The 26,253-nt window shown below is 42.0% G+C and overlaps 1 protein-coding gene across 3 annotated transcripts in view; it reads left to right on the top strand.

Moving 5' to 3' along the window:
* Positions 1 to 26,253, top strand: part of PDE7B (phosphodiesterase 7B) — a 212,145-nt gene that overhangs the window by 168,699 nt on the left and 17,193 nt on the right. For all 3 annotated transcript variants that reach the window (XM_044423991.1, XM_044423981.1, XM_044423971.1), the window contains 7 exons: positions 2,244 to 2,327; positions 7,535 to 7,686; positions 9,100 to 9,163; positions 10,542 to 10,637; positions 15,467 to 15,567; positions 18,565 to 18,696; positions 23,615 to 23,706. In XM_044423991.1, coding sequence (XP_044279926.1) covers positions 2,244 to 2,327; positions 7,535 to 7,686; positions 9,100 to 9,163; positions 10,542 to 10,637; positions 15,467 to 15,567; positions 18,565 to 18,696; positions 23,615 to 23,706 — 721 coding nt within the window. The remainder of the gene's footprint in view (positions 1 to 2,243; positions 2,328 to 7,534; positions 7,687 to 9,099; positions 9,164 to 10,541; positions 10,638 to 15,466; positions 15,568 to 18,564; positions 18,697 to 23,614; positions 23,707 to 26,253) is intronic.

Below are 26,253 nucleotides of genomic sequence, written 5' to 3'. Positions count from 1 at the left end.
AGACTTTGTTTGTAGACTTCAGTAAAGATGGCCCAAATATCCGTGTATTTATCCATTCATAAATTACACCTAAAGATCATCCATTCAGACCTCATAACTTTCATTAAGTCCTCCATACAGGGAGTTCACAGGCATTTTATCCTTCTAGGGCTGTAGTATTAGTCTTTTAGCTGTCAAAAGGGCATAGAAAATCCATTCACACTGACCTCGTGTTAAATTCCAAGAGATGGGTAAGTAATAAAGAAGGTGATATGTATCACTGAATATTAAAGAAGTTTCTATCACAAAATTTATTACCTCCTCCCAGAAGGTAGCAGCCATTGGGCATTGTCAAAACATATGAATAAGAGAAGCATTAGATGCATTGTGCCACCAACAATTGGCCATTTAATCAAGTCCTATCAAAAAAGACATTGTGGCATCCAGTACACTTGAAACAACATTTTTTGTTTAATTAAGTATAACCTAAGAGCCATTACCCCTTGTGAAACAGGTGGCAATGAACAGCATCATTGATTGGGCAAAATGGGATGCTCCAATTCATTATTCCATTCTTCCTAAATGCATCATATGTGTTTGTTAGATTATAAATTCTCATAATGAAGTTTTTATTCTTTATTTCATATGTGTTTTTACCTTTATATATGTATTGTATGTGTTTTTATCTTTATCTTTCTTATAAGCTGCCTTGAGCCTATGGTAATAGGTGGCATATAAATGAAAGTACAAATAAAAAAAGACATAAATGAATATTAACTAATAACAGATATTTATACATATAGATTATAGCCCAAACCTACAAAAGGCAGGAAAACATAACCTTTCAACCCCAGAGGACATATACGATGCTGGCTCAAGAGTTGGGACCCACACGTGTGAATCCATGCACATATCCATCTCCATGCATGCACACACGTGGGCACACAAACACGTGCCAGTGCCCCCACTAAAAATGGCTCTTTCCAGATTGCCAGCAGCAGTGAGTGGGGAAAGGGGGGTTCATATGAGGAGCGCTGGGGCAGGGATGGAAGAGCCTTTTCTTCGCCTGCGCAATCCATGATGAGGGCTCTCTGCTCCCTCACCTAGAGACCCTCATGCAGATCACTCTTTTCTCACAGGACGGATCAGTCTGTATTGCTGGAAGCATTCGGGTAGGACTGGTGGCAAATGGGGCAGAATGGTTGTGGGGGTGGCAGGCTGCAAGTAAGACATGGGAGGGGGCATTGGTTGTGCTTCTCTGTTTTAGAGGTACCTCATTTAAAGGAACCTGGTTTAGAAGGACTTTCAGGAGATCAAACTGTGTTCTGGCCTCATACGAAGTTTTGCTTTAGCTGAACTTCATTTATTCTGCTGTATAAATCTATTTATATCCTGCCTTTTTTCCTTCCAAGGAGCTCAAGGTGGCTTTCATAATTCTCCTCTCCATCTCATCCTCACAACAACCACCTTGTGAGGTAGGTCGGGCTGAGAGTCTGGGACCATCCCAAGGTCACCCAGTGAGCTCCAGGGCTGAGTGGGCACTCAAACCCAGATCTCCTGAGTCCCAGTCCCACACTCCTACCCACTACTCCACACTGGCTTTCATCAACTGGTTGTTAATAAGGGACTTTGAGAAGAAGTTGTATCTTTAATAGTTTTTTTTAAACAAATTTTATTATTTTCTCTATAAATCCAAAACTAAAAACAACAATTACTCAGGACATTGGACAAACTGGGTCGACATCACGCTTTTTTTTTTTTTACATTCCACAACCATGTTCAGTTCTACGCATAGTCCCGTTTATCTAACCAATGATAAAAAATATTCCAAGTTTGATAGAAGTACGTATCTTCCTTCTCCTTCAAAGACAAAGTCAATCTGTCCATCTCCGCGCAGTCCAAGATCTTTTTTAAAATCAGCTCTTCATTAGGTGGCTCTTTGCTTGTCCAGTGTTGAGCAAATGCAATCCTCGCCGCAGTAGCTATATGAAAAGTCAAATATATAGCTTGTTTATCAAAATTATCAGGAACAATACCTAATAGAAAGACTTCAGGTTGAAATGTTAACAGTTTATGCAGCATTTCCTCAAGCCATTTGTGAATTTTAACCCAACATTTTTTCGCCTTAACACATGTCCACCACAAAGGATAGAAGGTACCAGATTGGGTTTACATTTCCAACATCTATTTGACATATTTGGAAGCATTTTTGCTAGTCTATTTGGTAGCTGTATCTTTAATACTGTTGTGATCATGTCTTACAGGAGATGCACGGCTGAGAGGTCAGACAGGGGTTCTCTCTGAGCGGCGTGGCTCCTACCCATTTATTGACTTTCGCCTTCTCAATAGTAAGTACAACACTTATTTGGAAATGGGTTCATGAGTTATTCACATGGTTGTACCAAAAACTGATGAAGAACTGCTTTCACATTCTGTGTCCCTACACAGCTATGTGAGATGTAGTATCAGGTAAAGACTTCTCACCTTGTCCTTGATTTATGCATGAACTCTGGACAGCATTTCCAGAAGATGAAGTTCACGAGACTGGGGAACCAGTTGTTTAGGAGCAGCCTGTGCACACCAGCCGAGTGTACATTCCTGCTGCTGCACAGAAGTCATGGGCACCATCCTGTGATGGCTGCAAAGCATTATGCTATATTTGTGTCATCAATGAACACAGCACTTAATGTTGATATTTATGACATTTAGATGCCACTTCTCTGTGCAAGGCTTGCACAAGTGAGTTACAATAGCCCCTGCATCTTTAAAAGCAAGCAGCCCTGGTCAATCTAGCAGCATTTCTCTGAGCATCTCAGCAGAACAGGAGACACGTGAAGTAGTTCAATGGGGCCTTCCCCCTTCCCCCGGGGCAGGATATTCCTGTGCGTATGAAGCCTTGCTTGGAGCCGATTCATAGCATCATTTAAGCAAAACAGATAAGTCACTGCCCTGAGGACCGTACAATCAAAACTTTAATGGAGGAGGGATCAGTGGAGACAAGGATAACAGGAGGAAAGGGGGAAATACAGTTATGGGAAGGAACAAGGAGGGAAATGTTGGAAGTCTCAACTGCCGGTGATTTTTTTAATCATTGCCCTGTATGTTTTGGAAATATCCTTCTTCAGGAAAATATTCTTCTTCAGTAAATCATCCATTTGCTATGAAAAGCACCTGGAGAGTGCCATTCCCAAAACACAGGAACTTTTCTTCACTTTTTTCCTCTTTGTTTGCTTCCCATACACTTGCACCTCCACTTATTGCTTGATCAGGAAATACGGTTATGCATACTTAAGCCTGGTTACTGTAGACAAGAGCAGGGGGCTCTGGGTCTGGGTGCCGCATCACTCTCAGACCCTCTTACGAAGGCCAGATGATGTTAGGAGCCTGGGGGCCTGTCTGTGACAAATGGGGGAAAGCTAATTCTGTGGCATATGTCAATATATGTTCCTTGTATCCTATATTCTCCCAACATAAGAGGTATGTAACAAAACCCAGTACCATCTGCAGAAGAGCAGGTGATCTGTATGCTGTGAAGTGTAAATTTCAGACCTGGAGCACTTCTGTATCAAATGTTTACTTCGCTCATTTTTCTTTTTATTGGAGACTAGCCTAGCTTGGCTTTCAAAAAGGATTTTCCTGGTAAGGCAGCAATAATTTAATTCTCTGATTGACTAAGTTGCTCAGTGAGTCACTGAAGCAGATCCTTGCCGTGACTCATATGTGCTGATTAAAATTAGCTTTGATTATCATATGATGTAGTCTGCCAGTGACTGATACAGCACATTCTTGATTGCCTTAATTAAGCATAGAGGGAATTCCATGCAGCGCCATAATGGTGGGACCAGTGAATTGCAGCACTGCTTGCAGAGAACTGGGCGTGCTTTCTCACATGTTCGTATGCTCTTGACTGAGAATGCATTAGTAAGCTTCAAAACCAGAAACCCACTGGGCTTAGATTCACAGCTTCTCCGCATGAGGACTTTCATCATGCACCTGCAATGCCTCACTGAAGTACACTATGATGGCTTTACACAGTATCCTCCTCCTCCAGCACCTCTCCTGTACTTTCTGAGTATTCCATGGCTTTCCCCCCCCCATAGTGAGGAAAAGTGGTATTATCTGAAAAGGGTGGAATTAAAATCTCACTATCTTCCCAGTTCTACTATGCTGCAGCGCCCTCTTGTGGTTGTGTTATGGAACATATATAAAGGCAGGGAAAGACCACCCCCCACACACACGTGCAAAGCAATGGATCTTAATCCTGCAAAGAATCTGGAAGCTGAAGCCTCAATACAGCCACAGGTTAAAAGCCTCATGTAGCGAAGCCTTTAGAACAACATCAGTGTATCCACTATCAATGCACATAGGCAATAGATAAGGATACCTGCACTTATTATTATTTATTTAAACAAGTTATACAAGTTACTCCTGTAAAGTCACTTCTATCACTAAAAGTGCAATATTAGGATGCTGCTTCTGTTTGACTTGCAACTACACAAGAACAGTTATTGGGGTGTGCTTTTAGACTGCAAACTTCCTGGACAATTGTGCCTCAAGCTAATTAATATGGGCCTGAGGATAGCGATGGTACTGGGGAACTCCCATTTGGATGTTCGACTTTTGGCTCCAAAATGTCTTGAGTCAGCTCAGGCTCTGGTATAGCAAGTCCTGTATTTTGGACTTGACTTGTGACTCATTTGCCAAAAAAGTTGGCCACTGCTGCTTTAGAGGTTTTCACAAAAAGATATAGAAATGGTAAATTTTCCCAACTTAGACAAAACATGCTATTTTAAGCCACAGTCATGGAATTCGGGAATATCATTCCTGTGTGCTTCCAGATAACAGGGTTCTTCTCCTTGATTTATGGTTCAACGCTAGTAAACTGGAGTGGGAAAAATGCCCTGGGGAAGAGCAGACTCCAAGCATGCCATCAAAAGTGTGTTTTCTGCCATGCCAGTACCTAGCAACAATAGGGATTTATCAGCATGGGCCAAAAGACGCTGCATATTTAACAGCAGGGACTGGAAGCACTGGAATTGATCCTTAGGATTAGAAACACCCAGATGCATTGTTGTTTTTGCAGAACACTCACTTGCCATAAATGAGTGTAAAGGAAGCCTTGACAAAATCCCATCAGATTCCAGATTCTGATTTCTTGATACACTAATTAGTGCTGTTAATAAAATAAAATTCTAATCAAATGCATTTGCATTCAATGTTACTCCTACTTAGAGTAGATCTATTGAAATGAAAGGCGCTTGAGTTAGTTGTGACTGCATTTATGAGCAGATTTCCCAATAAGCTTACATTTAACTTGCTTAAGTGAATGCTTGTGGAAATGTTAATAGTTAGAAGTCATACAGGAAGCACTGGAATACTGTGCAGCAGGACACAGTTCTGGAACTGTTGAACATTTCTAAATGAATGCTGCTAGGATCATGACACCTTCACTTTTAATTTTAAAAAATCGACAGAACTTGGAAGCATTGAAACCATTATTCAAAGTAGGTCTGAGCATTCTTTTGGAAAGACCAACCAAATTGCTGAGATATTTTTATTCACTGAAATAAAGTTTCAGCATTAGAACTAGTTTTCTAAATTTGTAAAATTATATATTACTTGGCATTACTTCCACACATAGGACGAGTCACTCAATCCTTTTCCATATATACTTTACTAATGCATACATACATTCCCTTTAAAGCAAATGATGAGCTGCTCAATTTGTTACCTGACCTTCTGTTCCAAGGAAAAAGGTGTTCTGATGATAACATTGAGGAGATTTTCCAAGGAAGAGAAAGGACAAAGCAAAAAGGCCATTAAGATGATAAATGAAAAATAGGGTTTTCTGTTATTACAGGTTATGTTCATTTTCCTTAAGGAGGAACAGGAACAGGAGAAGAAGAGCTATTTCCTTTCACTTACCCTACAGTCAGCCACATTTTTATTCTTTTAAAAAGCCCCCAGTATTTATTCTAGGTAATGGCACTCATTCTTAACATCTCTTAAATGTTATGTTAAAACTGCATTTAAAACTGCAACACAGTGTGGATCTATGTTGCAACCACATTTACAGGGCAGTCCACCCACACACTAAAGCAGGCATGGAGAACTGCAGGCCTAGGGACCGAGTTGGCTCTCCATCACAGCTTGTTAATATCCCAAGATGGTCACTGGCCGTCTCCCTGGAGGACCACTGCTCCTCCCTCGGATGCTGCCCCCTTTAGCTGAGCCACTTACTATTTGGTGGTTTCCCTGCTGTTGCATAGGAAACATTCTAGAAAGTTGAAATGTCCCACCTAAGGCTTAGTTACTGGCAGTCAGAGCTTTAAACTACAATGTGCTGAATGGAATGGATTTGGTCACCACCTAACCCTTTGGCTGTTTCCTTCAGCTCCATCCACCACAGGAATGTGGTCCCTGCAAGAGGTTCCCCACACTTGCTCTATCATCTGTGGAACTAAACCTAGATTTCCAGGACTTTAACTTGGGGACCACACAAATGTGCAGTCAGGCATCTTTGACTTCTGCTGAATGTAGATGAGTGCTTTGGTTGTTTGCCTTCACCCAGTCTCACCAATCTTGTCATTTTTGCTGGTTTCCCCACTAAATCGAGTGTGTTTCCAGTGCATTCAGTGAAGTAAGTTTCTGTTTAGTGGTTGGCTGGGAAAACAGTGGCTTTTCTATCTGTGGTCAATGGTTTATACGTCTGTCAAACTTTAAGAATCTATACTGAATTGGAACATTGGAAAACAAGCTTTGTTTAGCAAATAAACTCTCAAGTGGAGGCAACAGTAGACCAGTCTGCATCTAAGTAAAGTTCAAGTTAGTCAGAAGTAATTGATTCCTTCGCAAAACAATTCATTGTACTTTCCAGCTCTATTTGAGCTCTATTCAAGTAATTTGGATATTTACATCTATAGAGTTGAACCAGGAAAACCATCAAGTTTTGCTACTAGAAATGTTTATTTTAGGACTCCCGTGCAACGTTTTGTTATTTACACAACTATGGCTGCAGAAAATGCTTCATTATAATCGAAACTGGGTTTGATTTCTCTCTTCAACCCTCCACAATATAAACGGCAAAACACTGTTCTTTTCCTTATGTGGAGGAAGTGGGAGAAAGGTTTACCTAAATGTTCCCTAATACATCATTCTATAAAACATTAATGTTGGCTGCAGGCACAGGGTGTTATGCTACTGTTCCACTTCTCATCTGTATGTTATTTTTCACTGAAATATCATGAGGATTAAGTTAAATAATTCTGTTTATCATTAAGTTTGCCAGCAGAAAACACTGAGACTACCATGCTTTGATGCTCTGCATCTTCAAGTGCTTATTGCTTATTTTTGTAGCTCCTGGGAGAACAGATTGTGGTGAGAGAAACACGTCTGATTTGCAGTGTGTTAGAATGGTGGGAAGGAGAGAGATGGGGGAAACAACCATAGTTTTACCATTTGTACATTTTTAAAATAAGCAGTCAAGATTTAGCTTTTGAGGGATTCTAGGATGTTTGTTTAACATTTATCTTTGTACTCATTTACTCCCCCACAGATACCATTTATTCAGGGGAAATTGGGACAAAGAAAAAAGTAAAAAGACTACTAAGCTTCCAGAGGTATTTCCATGCATCAAGGCTATTGCGTGGAATCGTACCGCAAGCTTCACTGTACTTGCTGGATGAAGACTACCTTGGCCAAGCAAGGGTAAGAAGCACCCCTAACAAATCCGTTCTTAAAAACAGGATGCATTCAGACTGCAAAATCCTAGCTTGATCATCCAGGATATGCATACGATTCCTGGTTCAGGTGTAATGAGGTAGGAAGCTACAACTAAGTGAAACTTCCTGGATTGCATTTAACATTAAGGAATCTAATGCCATTTATATTATTTGTGCTGTATTTTTATACTGCTTAAATGTAACATCACAAAGTGTTTAGATACCTGAGATGGTATCTTGAGACTGGTGAACTTAAGGAGGTTCACAGCAAGGCAGTGCCCCATGCTCGTGTTCTTCCTGTACCCTCTGGTCAGTCCAGGGCTTCTTCTGAACAAGATATGATGGAGGTACCAGTATGGAGGAGTGGGAATTGCAGAGTGTTTCCACCAGCTGAATGAAGGATGAAGTGATCTTCATAATTTCATTAATCTCCCAGCATTAGGTTAGAAGGAACCTCTCAAACAGTGTGTGGAGGTGCAGGGAGGTATTGGTTAGGGCTGCAGAAGAAAAGGAATCTGGAAAACTAATCTCTTCCTCTTCCTACGCCCTGGTAGGAGGGTCTGCGTAGAATGCTGTTTGGCAACTCTTCTTTCACCCAAGAAGGGTGAATATAAACTCTAGATCACCTTGTCTTCTCTATTTCCAACCTGTTAGATAAACAGGACTGTACCAATTATAGGTCTGCTTGATAGCCAAGCGCTTTACTCTAGAACCAACTATAAAGTCCATTCCCACTATGACAGCTCAAGCGCTCTATAAGATTTATCAACTTGGTCTTCTGAAGCAATGGGAGTCTGATGTTCTGTAGGTTGTTTTGCTTGTTTGTTTTGATTTACTTTTAATTCAAGGTCCACTGTACAGTTTTTACATGTTTCCCATCTTTCCAATGTATGTTTCCTTTAAGTTCAAATAATGAACAATATTTGTCACTTGCCCTTTTGTCACACCACAATATGTGGGGAAAGTATGCATTTTGACCAGTAAGATGCTTATTTCAGTTTTCTACCAACGTAATTTTATGGCAAAGTGGAATGATCAGGCTTTCAAGGAGGAGTTCTCTGACAGTTTTAAAGGCTGACTTTTCTTTGGGGAATGGGATTCTAGAGGCGAGGCACCCTCTCTCGCTATTACCTCAGTCACTCACCAGATCAGAGAGGGTCTCTCACTGTAATTAGCTTGGCAGGTGGATTCATTACTCGAAGATAAATATTTCTGTCCTATGTATATCCATATTTGGGCTCCTCTGTCTAGAATAGCAGTTCTTCAGGTTTTGTCAAGGAAGAAACCTTGAAGAATACTTGGTACAGGCTCTGGTTTTAATGTTAAGTCCTGTCTCATGTAAATCTGCTCCAAGTGTTAGTTTGCAAACATGTTCTGTATTTCATTTTCATATTTTCAGCACATGCTATCCAAAGTGGGGATGTGGGATTTTGACATTTTCCTCTTTGACCGCTTGACAAATGGTAAGTTACAAAAAAGACAAACTGTTCTGCATTTTCTTGCAAATAGTGATATGACTGCTTTTTACTAACTAATTTAGTAAAATTAAATAGCATCAGATTCAAAGAGGCAAAAAAATCTCAGTTCCACATATAAAATGATGGGATCTGAGCTTGTGTTTATTAATGTGGAGAGAGATGTCGAGGCTGTGGTCAACAATTCAGTGAAAATGTTGTCCTTGTATGTGGCTGCTGTGAAAAGTCAAATTCTGTTTAAAGCATAATTCAGAAAGGTGTCAAAAATCAAACTGCCAGTATCATATATCATACCTTATTCAAATTTCTGGTGCAACCAGACTTTGAATACTAGCATGCATAATTCTGGTCAAATAAACATTGTAGAGTTGAAAAATGCCAAAATGGGGCTGAAGCAATTCTCCTATGATGAATTGCTACAATACCTAGGGTTGTTCAGCATAGAAAAAAGCAAATAATGTGAAATGTGCTAGAGGTGTAGAAAATCATGCATAGTATGAAGGTGGTGAATAGGGAAACATTTTTTCACCATCTCTTATAATGCTAGAATCCAGGGTCATCTCATGAAGCTACTTGTTGCTAGATTCAGGAGAGATACAAGGAAGTATCTTCTTTGCCTAGGCCGTAGATGCAATGCCAGGAATTCTGAATTTCAGTGACAATGCTCAGAGGTTTTGCTATTGATCCCTGTTCTAAATGTGAGAAGAAAGACAGCTGAGAAGGAATATTTGATATGAGGCATCTACGATCAGGATTGCCTACTATTAAAAAAAAAAAATCAAAACAGCCATGCCAGTTCTTTGCATGAAGCTGGTATTTGATCCCGGGAGTGGGCGGGGGGGGGGGTACTCTGTAGGTACCCCGTCCTCAATGCTAAATTTTAAAGTCATGAAATTCAGTTAGAATTAATGTACTCGTTGGGCACATGCATTATTTAGATGCTTGTTGGTTAATCTCAACAAGCAGAATATTTCCTTTGGCTGCACCCACCAGCAAAGTGTGGCTCCTGAAAGCTTCCCCAGGTTGAATTTGATATGAGGCATCTATGATCAGAAAGAGGCTCAACACCCATGTGCTAAAGTCTATGTTATATCACCAAAAGGTTTTTTAAAAATTCCCAGACCTAGAGAGCCTGCGAGGCTGATTTCTTCGAGGACCATGAGTGACAATACCATAACAAATATATCACCCATACAGTTCAGCCATATCACATGCAGGTAACTCAGATATGCAGGTAAACCTGGGCACAGTAGGTGAGACAAGACAGTCACAGGATTGACATGATTGCTAATTATATGGTTAACAAACGACTTCAACAATTGCTATAGGTATTATCACGCTAATATAGGACCCTCTGTTCTTTCAGGAAATAGCCTGGTGACCTTGCTGTGCCACCTCTTCAACATACATGGGCTTATCCACCACTTCCAGCTAGACATGGTTACATTACACAGATTCTTAGGTAAGCACTTTCCCCACTCTCCATTAGTGTTGGTGATTACCTTTAAAGCTTTGATTGGTTTAGGTCCTGATAGCTCAGGGCAAACCTAGGCGACTTGGCAGCCTTCAGGTACAACAGCTTCAGTCAGCCCAAGCCATCATAGCTAATAGTCAGGTATTATGGGAGCTGCATTTCGGAAACATATGGAGGGCATCAGGTTGCCTGCCCCTGCCTTAAGGACCACATCCTTCTATATTATCCTAGTGTGCACACACTGAGGACACGATACTGTGCATGTTTAGACTCAAAGAAGTCCCATAGCTTCCAGCATTTGCCAGCCACGTCCCATAGAAGCACATGTGAGGAGGTTCCACTTGGATTATGGAATGCTGCACCCATGGAATGCCGTTGGCACTTGGTTTATGTTTCCTTGCATGTCACGAAAGACAGTTGTATTGCAGCAGGTTTTTGTTGCATATGACAGATAATGTTTTTTATGTTTTGGTTTTAACTGCTGACTCATTCTCCTTGAGTTACTGTTTTATAGAGTTGTTCTTATGGAATTAAAATTTAAATTAAACTTTTGCCTTGTTATTTAAAGATAATATTATTAAAGACAAAGTTTCTGCACAGCAAGAACTAAAAGTAGAAACTTAATCAAGAAATTGAAAAGTGCTTATTGGGAAGAATGGATGTAGTGCCTTTCTTAACTATTTCACACATACATTTACTTTCACTCATAATCTAACATAGGTAATTTTCTTAAAGACTGCAAGCTGTTCTCAGTGGTGCTTTTGCACCAAATGGGTAGGATGTAAATACTTTAATAAGCAAATAACATACAGAATTTGTTTGTTTGTTTATTTATTTAATTCATGCCACCTATAACTGCCAAAATGGCCTCCCTAGGCAGCTCATACAATAAAACAACACATTAAAACAAAATAATAAAAACATAAAATACAGAAATGAAGCAGTTACAATATAATCAATTTAAGGGTCCTTCAGAATTCAGAGAATAGATATTTAAAAATGAAATTAAACGGTATGTCTTCGCCTGGCACCAAAAAGAAACCAAAAATGGTGCCAGGCAAATTTCCCCAGGGAGGGAGTTCCAGAGATGGGGGGCAGCAGTAGAAAAGGCCCTTCTTATTTCCCTGAGGGATGGATCTCATAGAAAGGCCTCCTGAGCTGATATTAAGGGGCAGGTAGGAAATAAAGTATGGCTGACCGTGTTTTCTAATGTTACAGCCTTCCTCAACTGGATACCGCCCACATGCTTTGGTCGTCCACTCCTGCCATCTCTCATCTGGCTGGGGATGATAGGAGCTCCATTTCCAGATATCTGTAGGATGTCTGCTTGGGGAAAGCCGCATTTATTAGCACTTCGCCATGCTGGGTGGCACAAACGTGAACCCAGAATGTCCCCTGATGGTGCCCATGTAAACAAGTGGGCACAGCTGCTTAGATGCCTGCTCTCTCAAGTAGTGCAAAGGCATAGATGGGCGCCATAGCATCTTTCCCCAGTTTGTTTCACTGGAGAGCTTCACTTGCATATGCAAGAAACAACTGGAGAGTCACAGCTTCCTCCCCACTGCCTGTGCAGCCTAAGGATGATGGGAATTGTAGACTAAAACACCTGGAGGATCATAGGTTACCTACTCCTTCTAAAAACGAACCTACATAATGATTTGGAGAAGAGGAGCAGGAGGAATTTAACCATTTACCCTTTTACATACAGATCTGGATCTCTGTAAAGGAAACAGCAGCTAGGAAAGATTTTGGGGGGAAATGGCTTAAAGAACACCCCCTTTCCCCTACCTCTCAGATCAGCAGCGAGACAAAGCTGCTTCCCCTTTAGAAGATGTATTTATGTGCAATCTAATGTGGTGTTTGCCCCACAGAGTTATCACTCATTCAGAAAGGTTCCTCCTCGCTGTATCAGCAGCCATGAATGTGCTTCACCATCATGCCTCTCTCTTTTTGCACCCCCATTGCTCTCACAACACTTGTGCCTCTCCCATCAGTGCCACATAATGGCCGAGCTCGTCAGTCATTTATAGCTAAGAAAGCCTTGTGCTGAAGGTTCCCTCAAGACTTTTGATGTGCGTTAGACAGTTCAAGTGGGGGTTTAGGAAGACAGCAGGTTGGATCTACTTTAGGCATGTGCAGCAGTGCTGGTGGAAGCAGGCACTCTGCCCTCTCCTCCCCATAGGAGCTCCTCCAGCTCCCCACACCAAGTGCTAGGCAGTGAGTAAAGAGACCCAGCTTAGCTCACAGAAGCTGCCTCTGCCAGATTTGGGGGACTCCCCTCCCTCCCACCCTACCCTTTTCAGCAGGATCCTACCATCTTGTGTAGGAACGACCCCTTCCACCAACCCAGTTGCATGCACTTCAGCCTGGAGTCACCTTCATGGACTTCTTAGGCATTAGCACTTAGTGGCATTTCAGCTAACTTATTTTCCATCTCAAGCAACTTTTAACTGTACATGCTATATTCACTGTATCAGCCTTCCCCAACCCAGTGCTCTCCAGCTGAATTGCACCACACTACCCATCATCCCTAGCCAACATGGTAAGACTCATGGAAGAGAATGAGAATTGTAGCACAATACCTGGAGGGCACCAGGTTGGGAAAGACTGCATTATATGAAAAAGTCTCATTAATTCAGCATATATTTGCCTGCAACCCATGTTCCACTTCCTTCTCCCCATCCTTGCTGCCACCCGTGACATTTTCAGCTCCATCTATTGTGCTTTTTCACTGTGTTTTGAACAGATTGGTTTTTATGTTAAATTTCAGGCAAGTTTCTTTTCATCACTATTGTTATTGTTAGCCACTTTGACTGCTATTTTTGATGGGGCCACGATACTAATTAAATACATCACTGATCTCTATTTGCTCTTTTCCACTCGACTCTAAAGGTCTCAGGCTCATAATGCTCTCCTTCCCTTTCCACCACACAATACACTGCTTTGCACAATCAAAATCAACATATTAATGGTATATTTCATCACAGTGGTTTATCTGAATTGCAGTGTGTGCCAGGAAGAATTTGCATAATCATCCACGGGCTGTGGTAGGGTTGGTGGAGGGTTCAGATGGCACAACAAATTGTGCCTGGCCAACTTGGCCACATATACAAGAGGATAATGGGACATCTAGCACTGGCACACTGTCTTGGCACCATCTTCTGCACTCTGCCTTGATCTGGAGAGATAATTCAGAAGGACTGTGCAGACTTATTTGAAAGGAGTGCTTTCTGCCAGTCTCCTGTACTCTTGGGAAACTGAATTGTGAATTGGTATTCTTATTCACTCTTCAAGACAGTTCTCAAGCAGGAGAATGTCTGAGGATGTAATACATTTTTCTTAACTGCTGGAATAGTGTGGCATACAGTTTATCAGTCCTTGGTGAATTGAAACCAGGCAACTGCATGGCACAATCAGATTTCAGCAGCAAAATGATGGACTTCTCACTCCTTCTGGTAATGGGTTTAGAGAGAGCTGTAAAGTTCTCTGCCAGTTTTCCAGAGGAAATTTAACTACTCCAGAACTGGAAAATACAAGTGGCTTGGGGAATTTAATAATACTAGAATTAAAAAAGTCATAATTCAAACTGAGAATGTGTGGGCTATATTTGCCTCAGTGCAAGGGTGATTTTCAGAAACCTGACTCTGACGTTTGCTGAAATTACCCTGGGTCTGTGAACTGAATTACTGCTGGATCTTTCCAGCAGAGAAGTTGCCTTACGGTGGGGCATGTGGGCACATATCCTAGGACACAAGAGCTGCATCCAAAGTGTGGGAGGGAGCTCTTGAAAAAAACCAGAAAGGTCGTGGGGCAGGAAAATACACTGTTGGCTTCACACATAGGGTAGCACAAAGAGCACGGGCCACAGTGCTGTCACCTTCTGCAGTGCCAATCAACCCATGGTGGGCTGGTAGCACTACATGTTTTGCAGCCACCACATATGTTGAAAAAGTACCATGCAGCCCAGTAAAGGCATTGTTCCAGGACTGAATAGGGTGTGTGTGTGTGCACGAGAGAGAGAGAGAGAGAGAGAGAGAGAGAGAGAGAGAGAGGGAGGGAGGGAGGGAGGGAGGGAGAGATGCAATGAGCCTGCACATTTTTTTGTCTGTGCAAATTGCACCCAAGGGATAGTCTGAGCAGCCTCAGAACTATGGGGAGTCTTTCTTTAACCTGTTTTTCCCTGCCGCAGTCCTGACGAAAATGGCCTTCCCAAAGGGTGAAGTTCCCATCGACCCCGAAGGAAGTTTTTCTTGGAATGCAAATAGCAGTTCTGGAGGGATGATTTTTACTATCCTCATCCCTCCATCCCAGCTCCCCGTGGTCACTATTTGCATAACAAAAATGGGCACTCCAGCAATCTATGCCTAGTTTGGCTGTAGACGCGCTGTCTTTTAATTTCTTGATAACATAAAGGGGGTGACAAACTGTTTGGGGGTAAGAGCTGCTTCCCTTAAAACAAATATGGCCTTGCTGATTTCCATATAGGAAAACAGACTTAAATAATTACACTACAGTATACCGCCCCCCCACTTTCCTCTCCTCCCACCAAATGCTATTTATTTTTCTTCTGAATCAGTGCTTTCATTAAAAGCAATAAAAGGGTGATTTATAAAGCAGGGCTCATTTCCTTTAAGGTCTGACAAATCTTTTCTAGAGTGTGTGTGTTGTTTTTCTTCCACCAAGGGACAGTCTTCTTGGAGTGCCAGACCATAATTTTTTTAGAAAGCACTCCAGTCTGCTGAATTGGAGGCACAAAACCAAAGTTTCAGATGCTGCTCAGGACTCGAGTAGGCTAATCTTTTTTCTTTTGCTTCCAGTTATGGTGCAAGAGGATTACCATAGCCAGAACCCGTACCACAACGCTGTTCATGCTGCTGATGTCACACAAGCTATGCACTGTTACCTAAAGGAGCCCAAGGTGAGCATATCCTGGAACTGCCAGGCACGTTTTCACTGCACGCAATGGCCCCTTTCTCTGCTGATAACATCAGTGTGGCCAAGGCTGCACTTCTCTGCATCTGTATTGCCTCTCTCTTGTGTCACCGAAACCTGGCAAAATTGGCTGCATGATGCATGCCTCATGCTCTAGCATGTCAAATCACGCAGCGGACTAAAACGTGGGTGACCGTGGAGGCAGTGTTAAAAATAGCACTGACCCTATTTGTCAGTAAGAAATTATAATAGGCCATTCTTAAGTCTGGCGGAAGGCAGAAGTGCTGACCTAGCTCCTAGAACAAGTAAGAGTGGCCGGATCTGTGCAGACGGTGACAAGCACATAGGCTGTGATGTGCACATGAGGACGTAACCCCACATGTTTTACCGAGAGCTCCGCATGAAATTAGAGCCTTTGCATCCTAACAGCAGGGACTGCAGGTGGCACGATGGTTTAAACCGCTGTGCTGCTAGGCTGGCTGATTGAAAGGTCGCCAGTTCGAATCTGCACAACGAGGTGAATGGAGATGAGCACCGCCCCCTAGAGTCAGGCGTGACTTGACTTAATGTCAATGGGAAACCTTTACCTTTTATCCTAACAGCTTCCTGTTTAAAACAGGCTGCGAACACTCCTAGGTCTTGTGGCTCCACTTGCCCTGCCCCATGGAGCCCTCTTGGAGGCGGCCCCTGCCTCTCACCTCCTCCCACTTCCCACCCAGTGAAGGTGCTCAACATGGCCTTCGTTACAGCCAGTCCCCCAAGGAGGGTCCGAAAGCAGGCTGCTTCCTTGATCCATGTAAAAATTAGCATACCTTTCTGGCACTTTTCATCTCCATTAGAAAGCAGGTCTTCTGTAAAGCTGATTGGGCCCCCATTGCCCATGCAAGAGTAGGATACTCCCCAAATCATGGCGTTACAACATGGAGAGTGCATCATGTGTCGCATGGTTGATGGGGATGTTCATCTCCTCCCCACACTCCATGGATTGCTGCTGAGCCCAGAGGAATGTCTGAGTGGAGTGGCAGGTAGTGCCGTTGTCCTGGCTTTTCCAAAAGCCCAAGTGACTTGCCGTGCAAGCCCTGCCTCCACTGCCCGTTTCACCGTCTCAGCCACCTGTGTTTCTGTCTGCTAGCTTGCCTGCAGGAGATCCACCCGATCTGAAAGCCAGATGGCTGCTGTGGCCACACTGCCGCCTCTCTCGTGTCTCCTGGTGGCACTCGGGCCAGCCTGCAGCTGCCCGTGCCCTGCACAGAACACCAGTGATCAGCTGAAAGGCAGGGAGAGAGACAGAGGAGAAAGAGCACAGAGGGGCTGAGCTGGAGAATGGAGGGCGGGAGGAAAGCAAAGGAAGGCATGGAGAAAAGCACAGATAGGCTGAGTGAGGAGAGGAGCATTGTGGGTAGTGAAAGGAGAAGATGACAGGGGAAGAATGCAGGAGATGAGGAGGCATGAGATTGCTGTTTGTTATGTGGCTAAAGTCTTGAATCTCTTTTCAAAACCTTCACACTTTCTATAATGAATGTGGGTTATAGATGGGTGATTTTTAAAAAAGCAATCGACTGCATCTCAAACATAATGTACAACCCACTGAACTCAGCTTAGTTCCAGGATTTTTGAAAACAGCCTTGCCACCCCTTCTGAATCACTAATAAACCTTTCATCCAGCCTTTTTTAAAAATAAGCCGATAGAAATTGTTTGCACATCCTTTCCTCTGTTAGATATTTTTCAGTCAAAATCCGACGCATCCTTTCTCCCAGTTCCCTTGCATGTTCCCATTCTCTCCAACTTTGTGGTTTGATGGATGGGTTTGATCAGGGAGAGGTTGGTGGAATGGCAGTGCACCATGGGAACCCATTTTGGGATGTCCCCCTCCTCCCCAGTGGGCAGAAGTAGTATTGGCATAATCCTTGATAGGAAATCTTAGAAACTGATGCCCTCCACATCTGCTTGGTGTAGTTGTTGCCTGCAAGCTGTGGGGAAAGATAAGATTAACCCACACCTGCTTCCTTCATGCCAAAGTGTCCATGTTCTGGTCTTCTGACGGAGCCGATAAAGACAGAGAAAAGTCCTACAATTCCCAGCATGTGGACTTTTCTGTGCTTAAACCTGCATAGGATTGTGCCCTAATGGAGATAAAGGTATCCAGAGATCAGTCTCAGACCATTCTCAGTGCCATGCCTTAGTTGTGGATTGTGTTCAAGGTGCACAGTATTTCTAGCATTCAGCCACACCTCACATCTTCACGTTTGTAGTGGGAGATGAGGCATTTTGGGGCTCTGCTGGCATGGCTGGGGAAGCCCTGGTACTACTCTCTATTTAGGCATTTAGACTTATTTATGCATTTGGGGTCAGATCCAGACTTGGTTATAGTTAGAGATGACCAACTAAAATAAATGAAACTTACTCATGACAAAGTCAGGATCCAGCTCAATATGCCTAAACTGCTTGATTTTGTTTTTGTTTGTTGGTTTTAAGTAGTGAGGAACATTCTTGGTAAATATTAGCTTTTGAGATCAGATAGCATCCTGCTTGTACGCAGTGTACTAGCTTTGCTTACCATTAATATCTGTCACTGTGGCAGCAGTGAAGTGCCTGATGAGTTCAGCCGGTTATCACTTCTATCTACATCATCCTTTGGCAGCAAGTTGCTGCCCCCCACCCCCCAGTTTTAATAAATAGCATCTCACTTGTTCCCTGAAACTTAAAGAGTTTGTTATTGCAAAAATGGAGTATGCTAAGAATGTAAAGCTGTGATATAAACTTTTTGGCCTCTTAAGTATCCTGAAAATGGGCCCCATCATGAGCTTACAGCGTATTGATATAGGACTGTATCCAGTGTTAGTTCTGCTTAGGGTAGATCCATTGAAATGAATGAGACTTAAGTTAGATTAACATTGAATACAAACCATACATGTTGGAAATATGGCAAGATAAATTTTTCATGTTTCATTTAACCATGAATTATTTTTTCTCACGATACAGCTTGCTAACTTCCTCACACCTCTGGACATCATGCTTGGATTATTGGCTGCTGCAGCCCATGATGTAGATCATCCGGGAGTCAACCAGCCATTTTTGATAAAAACCAAACACCATCTTGCCAGTTTATATCAGGTGAGAATGTTGCTCTGCTGTTAGTTACTCTTTCAATTGCAGGCTGAAACTCACATTTTTCAACGTTGTATTGCAGGTGAATAACCACTTTCCCCTTCCACCCCCTCTACCTCCCTGTCACTAATTGCCATTTACAGAATGGAACTGTCATTTGTGCCTCCCCAAACAAATAACGTATCTGCCCCGTTAAAAAGTAGAAAGAAAGCATGGTGAACAACGAAGTGACTGCTTACAAGGATTGCATCTGTATGGATGCAGCTCTTCCTTTTAAAAAAAGAAATAAATAGGCTTCTCTCAGGAGATCACTAGCTTGCTTTGTACAGAAAGAACGTAGAATATGGTAGCTGCAAAAATACACCATTCCCCCTTTCCCCCCATGATTAGGAAAGCTAAGATTTACTGGAAAAAAACCAGGTAAAGTATACAAGTTTGCTTACGTTTCATAATTGTTAGCCAGTTCTGATTTTCTAGTTGCAAAATTTGGACCGCCTGCATCCAGAGGAGTGACTCCCCCCTCCATAAAACTATATACATGGCCTGGATATAAATCATATCTGATTATCTCAGATGTTGGAACCAGAATACATTTATTTATATAGGAGGAAAGCATGAAGGAAATGTATATGGAAATAGTTCCAGAGTTTACATGTCTTCTCTCCAAGACAGATGGATATAATTAAAAGCTTAATCTTTCAATTTGATACCGTTTGAGATGTAACTGACTCCCAAAGCTGCTCCCATATGAGAAACGGCCTTCAGGAAGCAGTATTGCTTTTTAGTGTCCAATATTCACTAAGGAATATTTATATTTGGCAATATAAAGAAACTGTAACCTTGGAGATACAGGCTGTATCATATCCTACCTAACAGCCTGTTTAATTAGCCAATGAAATGATGCTGGCATAGGAGAAGTCAAATTATTCACCTGATCTGTACAGAGTTCCCTTTAACAGATGTGCTTGGTGCAGCATGAAGGGGCTGCTCCCATCCTGCAACACATGCCAACGTTTCAATGAGTAGGATTCACTGGGCTGTTTGAAGTTGCACGTTGCTCGCATCTGGGAGACTCGATCATTATTGCTGGTTGGCAGTATTTGTTATAATCAGCAAATCAGGAAAACTCACTGAAGGATTCTGTCTCTTAAAGTCTTCCTCCCATTTGCTTTTTTTTCCTCCTGGAGAGATCTGTTGTGTAACAACCCAGACTGTCCTTCTCCCCTAGATAAAGGAACAGACATGGCCATGACAGCCCAAGGCTGTGACAAAGCGATGCTGAAAGACCCCATGACTAGCTCAACATACTGTAGCAGTTTGGACGAGCTGAAGCTAAGCACTGGACACAGAGCTGTGAGGCACTGCTCCAGCCTCTCCTAAACGTCCGGGCTTCTGGAGAGGGGTGGAGAGAAAAGGCTGAATTACTCCTGCATGATGGTGTACTTTTCACTGATATTCTGCACAGTATGAAGGGCAGCTTAGAAACAGTTTAACTCTCTCTCTCTTTAGAGATAGTTTAAAGAGAGATATTTAATTGAAATATTTCTGAACTGCCTCTTTCATTCAAACAGTTTTTTGGGCCAGTGTACAAAGGAATTAATAAGATTAATCGCATCAATATAAATATAAAAAACATAAACAACAATTGAAACAGACAACAGGGAAGTAAAACGATAAAAACAGCAAAGCAGGTGGGGCAATGTTATCATTCAAAATACCTTGACAAAGGGAAGATTTCACTTGGTGCTGAAAAGATTATAATCTTGGCACCAGATGTAAATTCCATAGGAAGAAGTGCTTTGTTTTATCTGTCATCTTCCATCTTATATCTGAATCTCCCATCATTCATTTTCACAGGACGATGTGGGTTCTGGTATTACTGACCATGTTTGCCCCACTTTGCATGATCTTGTATACCTCTTTCATTTCCCCTGTGTTGCTTTTTTCTGAGTCAAACAGACCCAGATATTGCAATTTTTTCTCATATCGAAGTTGCATTAGCCCATCATTGTAGTGGTCTTTTTCTGTATGTCTTCCAACGCCACAATCATCCTTTTGGAGGTGTAATAACAACTGCTCACAGTATTCCATATGTGGTCAACATCATAATTTGTATAAAGACATTCTGATTATGCCAAGCATGGGATCCACATTTTCACAGCAAGCACATATAAGGTTGGCATTTTCCTTAACCTGTTCTCCATGCCTCCAAGATCTCTTTTTTGGGCAGGCACCGTGAGCTTAGATCTCATTTCATGCATACCTGAAATTGGAATCTCTTCCCTTCAATATGTATTGCTATATTTGGAACATCATTTGCCATTTTAATGCTCCTTCTCCCAGTTTTGAGAGATCTTTTGGAGTTCTTCATAATCCCTTTTTGTTTCAACTACCCTAAGTAAGTTCAGGCAAATGTGGCCACCTCACTGCTCATTCCTAATTTCAGTTCATTTATCAATCAACTAAAAAGGTCCTGCCATGATACAAATCCCAGTGGGACCCCACTGTTTAATATCAATTCACTAGAAGAACTGATCATTTATTCCTGCTCCCCGCTTTCTGTTCCTTAACCAGTTATCGATCCATAAGAGAACCATTTCTCTCATCCCAGACTGCTAAATTTGCTCAGGAGTTTTTGATGTGGGATTTTGTCAAAAGCCTGTTGGAAGGCCAAGTAAAATATTTCTCCTGGACTGCCCCAGTCCACATGTTTATTGCCACTCTCAAAGAATTCTAAAATTTAGTGAGGTAGGACTTACTTTTGTGGAAGCCATGTTGATTGTTTTTTAGCAGGGCTTGCTGTCCTGTATGTTTGATAATATTATTTCTTTAATAAAGCTTTGCACAGCTTTATTCAGAACAGACATTAAGCTAACCAGCCTGTAACTTCCTGTAAATAGGATCTCTTTTTTAAAAACTGGCATTTTTAAAAATATACCCTGGCCCTCTGGGGCAGAGGCTGATCTTAGGGATATGTTGCATGTTTTCCTAAGAAGTTCAGCCATTTCACATTTGAGTTCTTCAAGATTTCAGGGCTATATACCATCTGAATCAGATACTTTTTGATTCATTGGCTTTCACCTTGTCTATAAGATAAAGCTATTAATCTCTTGGTAGCGTTATTTGCCTCAAGCTCTTCCTTCCTGAAGATATCATTTCAGTTACAGATATCTGTCCCATGTCTTTTGCAGTGAAGTACAACAAAAATAATTCATTGATCATCTCTGTAATCTCTGTGTTCTCCCTTAATTCTCTAACTCCATTGTCATCCAATGATCTAGCTGCCTCCCTAGATGATTTCCAGCATATGAGGAAAACAGAGAAACCCTGTTGTTGCCATGACATTATTAGTGGCATGCTCTTAAAAATACTTTTTTCACATCACTTATAGTCTATATGCATATCCTGTGTACAAGTTAGCGCATCTTTTTGTCTTCCTCTTTTAGGCAAGACTTTCAGTTTACCAAAAAAAGCATTTTCCCCCTGTAAGAGCTTCTTTGACACTGCTTCTTAACCAGACTGGTGACCCCTTAGACCTGGTGCAAATTGTAGTATTAATTCTGGTTGAATTTCTATTTTGAATAATTCCCAGAGATTTTGGAGGGGTTTAACCTGCTTGACTCCCACTTTCAATTTCCCCCCCCCCCCCATTTTGGAGAACTTTTTAATTTTAGGTCAAATTTGATTGTGCTTTGACTTAGGTGAATTCCCACCGAAATATAAATTCAAACTGATATGCAACTGTTTCCAATTGGTTCAATAACACATACCTTGTACTAGATCCCTGGAAACAAGTCCAGGATTGCCTCTCCTCTGATCAGTCCCATGACCTGGTGTTGTAAGGCATAGTCATTTAGGGAAGGTGTGGGCAGGAAGATCTCCAGATTTCTCCAAAGCACCTGGAGATCTGCTTTCTGCCCACAGTTGTTATAGAGCATCTAAACATTTGACTTCTTTGTTGTGACTTGAATGTGCATGTATCTGCTCAGTGAGGGGAAGTGAAGAAGCTGATTTGGGGAGTGGCATGGGGGGGGGCGAACGGGGAAATAGACAAGAAGTGATGCAAGAAAGTATTTTTAAGAGCGTGCTGCTAACAATGTCAAGGCCAAGGCTTCTCTGTTTTCATTAGTTGCTGGAAATCGCTTTGAGGGGCAGATGGATCATTTGGTGGCAATAGAGTTAGAGAATTAAGGGAGGATAAGGAGAGGGAGTTGTCCCCTCCCTGTTCGACTGATAAAAATCTCATCAGCAGAAAAACCCTGGCTGGATTCACCCCTTGTGTTATTTCAAATACATTCAATCATTTAAGCATGATGAGGTTGCCTTCCTGATGAGAACAGCATGTACCAAGTGCTATAGTTTGCCTCTCAAAGGACACAGGTCTAATCTGAGCTCTCTTGCCACAAGGACAGCAGGGGAGCCTTCAGCACTGATGACAAGGACCTGGGAATCTGCTCCCACAACGAAAAGGCCTTGTTACCCTGTGCAGGCTTTGCCTCCAAGCAATTGAAAATGAAAACACAAGCTCCAGCATTTCTGCCACTTCCCTGCCTTGACTTATAAACTCTCCAGCAACAAATTGGCATTAATCACATTACTAGCATCAGAACTAAAGTTCCAAATTAACATACACAGAACAGTGTTCTATTAGTTACCTGGAGACTGATAATGCTGCTACATCAATAAAGCTAAGGAGGCAGCCCTGCTCCCTGACCCATTCCAGAAAAGCTGGCGGACAGCAGGGCAAATATAGCGGGAGTTTTGTGCCCTGACTCCTGTACAGGCTGGGAAATGATGCATTCATTGGCATGTGCTGGATCCTCTCCAATTAAGGAAATGCGCACACATGTCTGCTTCTGTATGCTTATGGAACTATGCCTGGTCAGGGTGAGCATGTTTTGGTTTTTGTTTCTTCCTTCTGCAGAATGTCTCTGTATTAGAAAACCATCACTGGAAGTCTACGATAGGTATGCTTCGAGAATCAAGGCTGCTTGCACATCTGCCCAAGGAAGAAAGGTAAACACCACACTCTGCGAAATGGGCTTATATGACAGTGATGCAGGTTTCTCATAAAAAACGGACTCGAACATTTTACAATGTCCTACAGGTAGAAAGAGAGATGAGGTTGCACTTGGGAGAGAAAGACTGGAAGCATATGTTTCCTAGGGATAGTCATTCAAAGAAAGTATAATTATATCTTTGAAAATTCCTTATTTGACTGGCATTGTTTCCATTCCAGCACCAAGCCAAAAGCTCCTCTGGTCTCAAATTTGTTACTATTTTGGAGGAAGTAGTGGCAAATTTCAGGACCGTGTGGGCAAACTTAGCCTTCCAGCAGCAGCAACAGCAGAGCTTCTTTGATGGCTGCCAGCTGATATTTTATTTTCCCAGAATGCCCTAGACACAGTGTCATTCTGGGACAAAATAATATACAAATCACACATATTCCTTGAAGGCTCTATGAACTACCACAGTGTGTCCTGGAAATTCATATGCCCTGGACATTCTGGGAAAATAAACTGGTGGCCATCACCCAGTAGCCAATGAGGCCAGCCTCTCCTTTGCTGCTGATAAAAAGATAGTGGCAGCAACAAAAGGTTAAAGAGAAAAAATATTGCCATTCCCTCCTCCAAACATGTGCAGCAATTTTGCTGCCCTTCTGCTAAAATGTCTTTCCTTCTCACTGAAGGTTTTGAGAGAAATTTTAGCTATTTAAACATCTGACTGAGTCATATTACTAATTTATATTATGAAACAATGTGTTTTTAGAAATGGGGTGGAAGGAAAAATATGGAAAATTACAGAAAATCATTCACCCAGATCACTGTTTTTCAGGGAAAAATCATGGCATATTCCATTGTTTGATTAAATTGTAGTACAGGAAAGATGATGGATAAAATATTGGCTCACTTTTTAAATTAAAAGTGCCCACTTGGCTACCAACAGGCTCCTGGGGTATACCTGTATGCAGGTGTGATAGCTTGTCCCAGGGCAGTGTGCCAGGACCTACTACACTGGAAGCAGGCATATAAATATAAGGGGCAAATGCTCTGGAAGAAAGATTAACAACCTGATGTCCTCCAGATGTTTTAGATTGCAGCACCCATCAACCCCAGCCAGCATGGTGTAAGACATCATGAGAGTTGCAGTCTAAAAATCCTAGAGGATACAAGGTTCCCTACTCCTGCTCTGAAAAAGCTACAGTCGTTACCAAGTAATGAATTCTGTTTCCTGGTACAAATAAAATAAGTGAGTTGAATTTGAAGTATCTTGGTTCTCATTTTTTGGATCAAGTTTTGGGCAACCTGATTTTGGGTAAAAGTTCTAAAGAATCCTGCAGCAGAACATGAGCTGCCTAGGGATGTCATTGGTGAAATAGATGGCATATAAATTTTATAACAACAACATCTGCTGTCATTAGATTTTTTTAAATATAGTGGTCTTCTCATGGAATTAAGTTCCATGACAAATTAATGTCCCTCTGAGTAAAAAAAATGGAAGAATGGAGTTACAACAATAACGATATCTTGTAAGTTATATCTCTTATATTGGTCATAAAGGTAAAATAGTCAGGGATTTTATATTTCCATGGGAGAACAAGGAAGAATAAGAATTATTATTGCATGTATATCCCACCTTTCTCTCCCTTGCAAGGAACCCAAGGTGGCTTATATAGTCCTCAACCATTCCATTTTATCCCCGTAACAACAATGCTGAGAGGCAGGTTAGGCTGGGAGTGACTGACTGGCCCAACGTCACCCAGTGAACAGGGATTAGAATTTGGGTCTCCCGAGTCCAATCCAGTACTCTGGTCACTGTGCCACACGGACTCTTATCATTGCCCATCATGGCTGGCATCGATGGAAGGTATAGTCCAAAACAGCTGGAGGGCACCAAGCACCCGTGCACAGCTGGTTCTTAACATAAACATTCCCATCTTGGAGCATTCGACTCTGTTGTATAGCAGAGCTAACCTCCAAGCTTTGCTGGCCAGTGGGTTCCACCTAGCTTTTCATCTCCCTAGCAGTTTGTGCAAAAGTTCATTCTTGTCTGACCTGAAAATGATCTTAGGGTCTGCAGAGAACTTTAGTCCAAATGGGATGCAAGCCTTGGGCTATTGGGCAGCATAGCAATTAAATAAATAAGCAAATAAATAATCCTTCCAGTCTGCAATTTCCTCTCCCAAGCATTCATATTCAGAATGGAAACCCAACCATTCTTTCCCAACACTCATATCCTCACCTTTCTCCTTTTCCTTTCCAGAACAGGTGCAGCATAGGTGACAAAAACAGTTAACTCCCAGAGAGGTTTTCTTTCTCCCCTCAATGCCCCCCTCCACTCAGCATCAGAAATTTTGGGTGTGTTGGACTCATTGATTTAAATCAGCCAGTCCCAACCTGATAGTCCAAAACATTTAGAGGGTACTGTTCCTTGGGTTCCTGACCATTGGCCATGGCAGCTGGGATTGATGGGAGCTGAAGTCCAACACATCCAAAAGTCACCAACTTGGGAAAGGCTATTTTAGATAAAGGACAAATCCAAGAATCCCCAGTGTTGTGTCTC

The sequence above is a fragment of the Varanus komodoensis genome, unplaced genomic scaffold, assembly GCF_004798865.1.
Source record: "Varanus komodoensis strain SLA01 unplaced genomic scaffold, ASM479886v1 scaffold1, whole genome shotgun sequence".
In the NCBI taxonomy this organism is placed as follows: domain Eukaryota; kingdom Metazoa; phylum Chordata; class Lepidosauria; order Squamata; family Varanidae; genus Varanus; species Varanus komodoensis.
The sequence above is the reverse complement of the archived record's forward strand: the minus strand, read 5'-3'. Positions and strand labels throughout refer to the sequence as shown.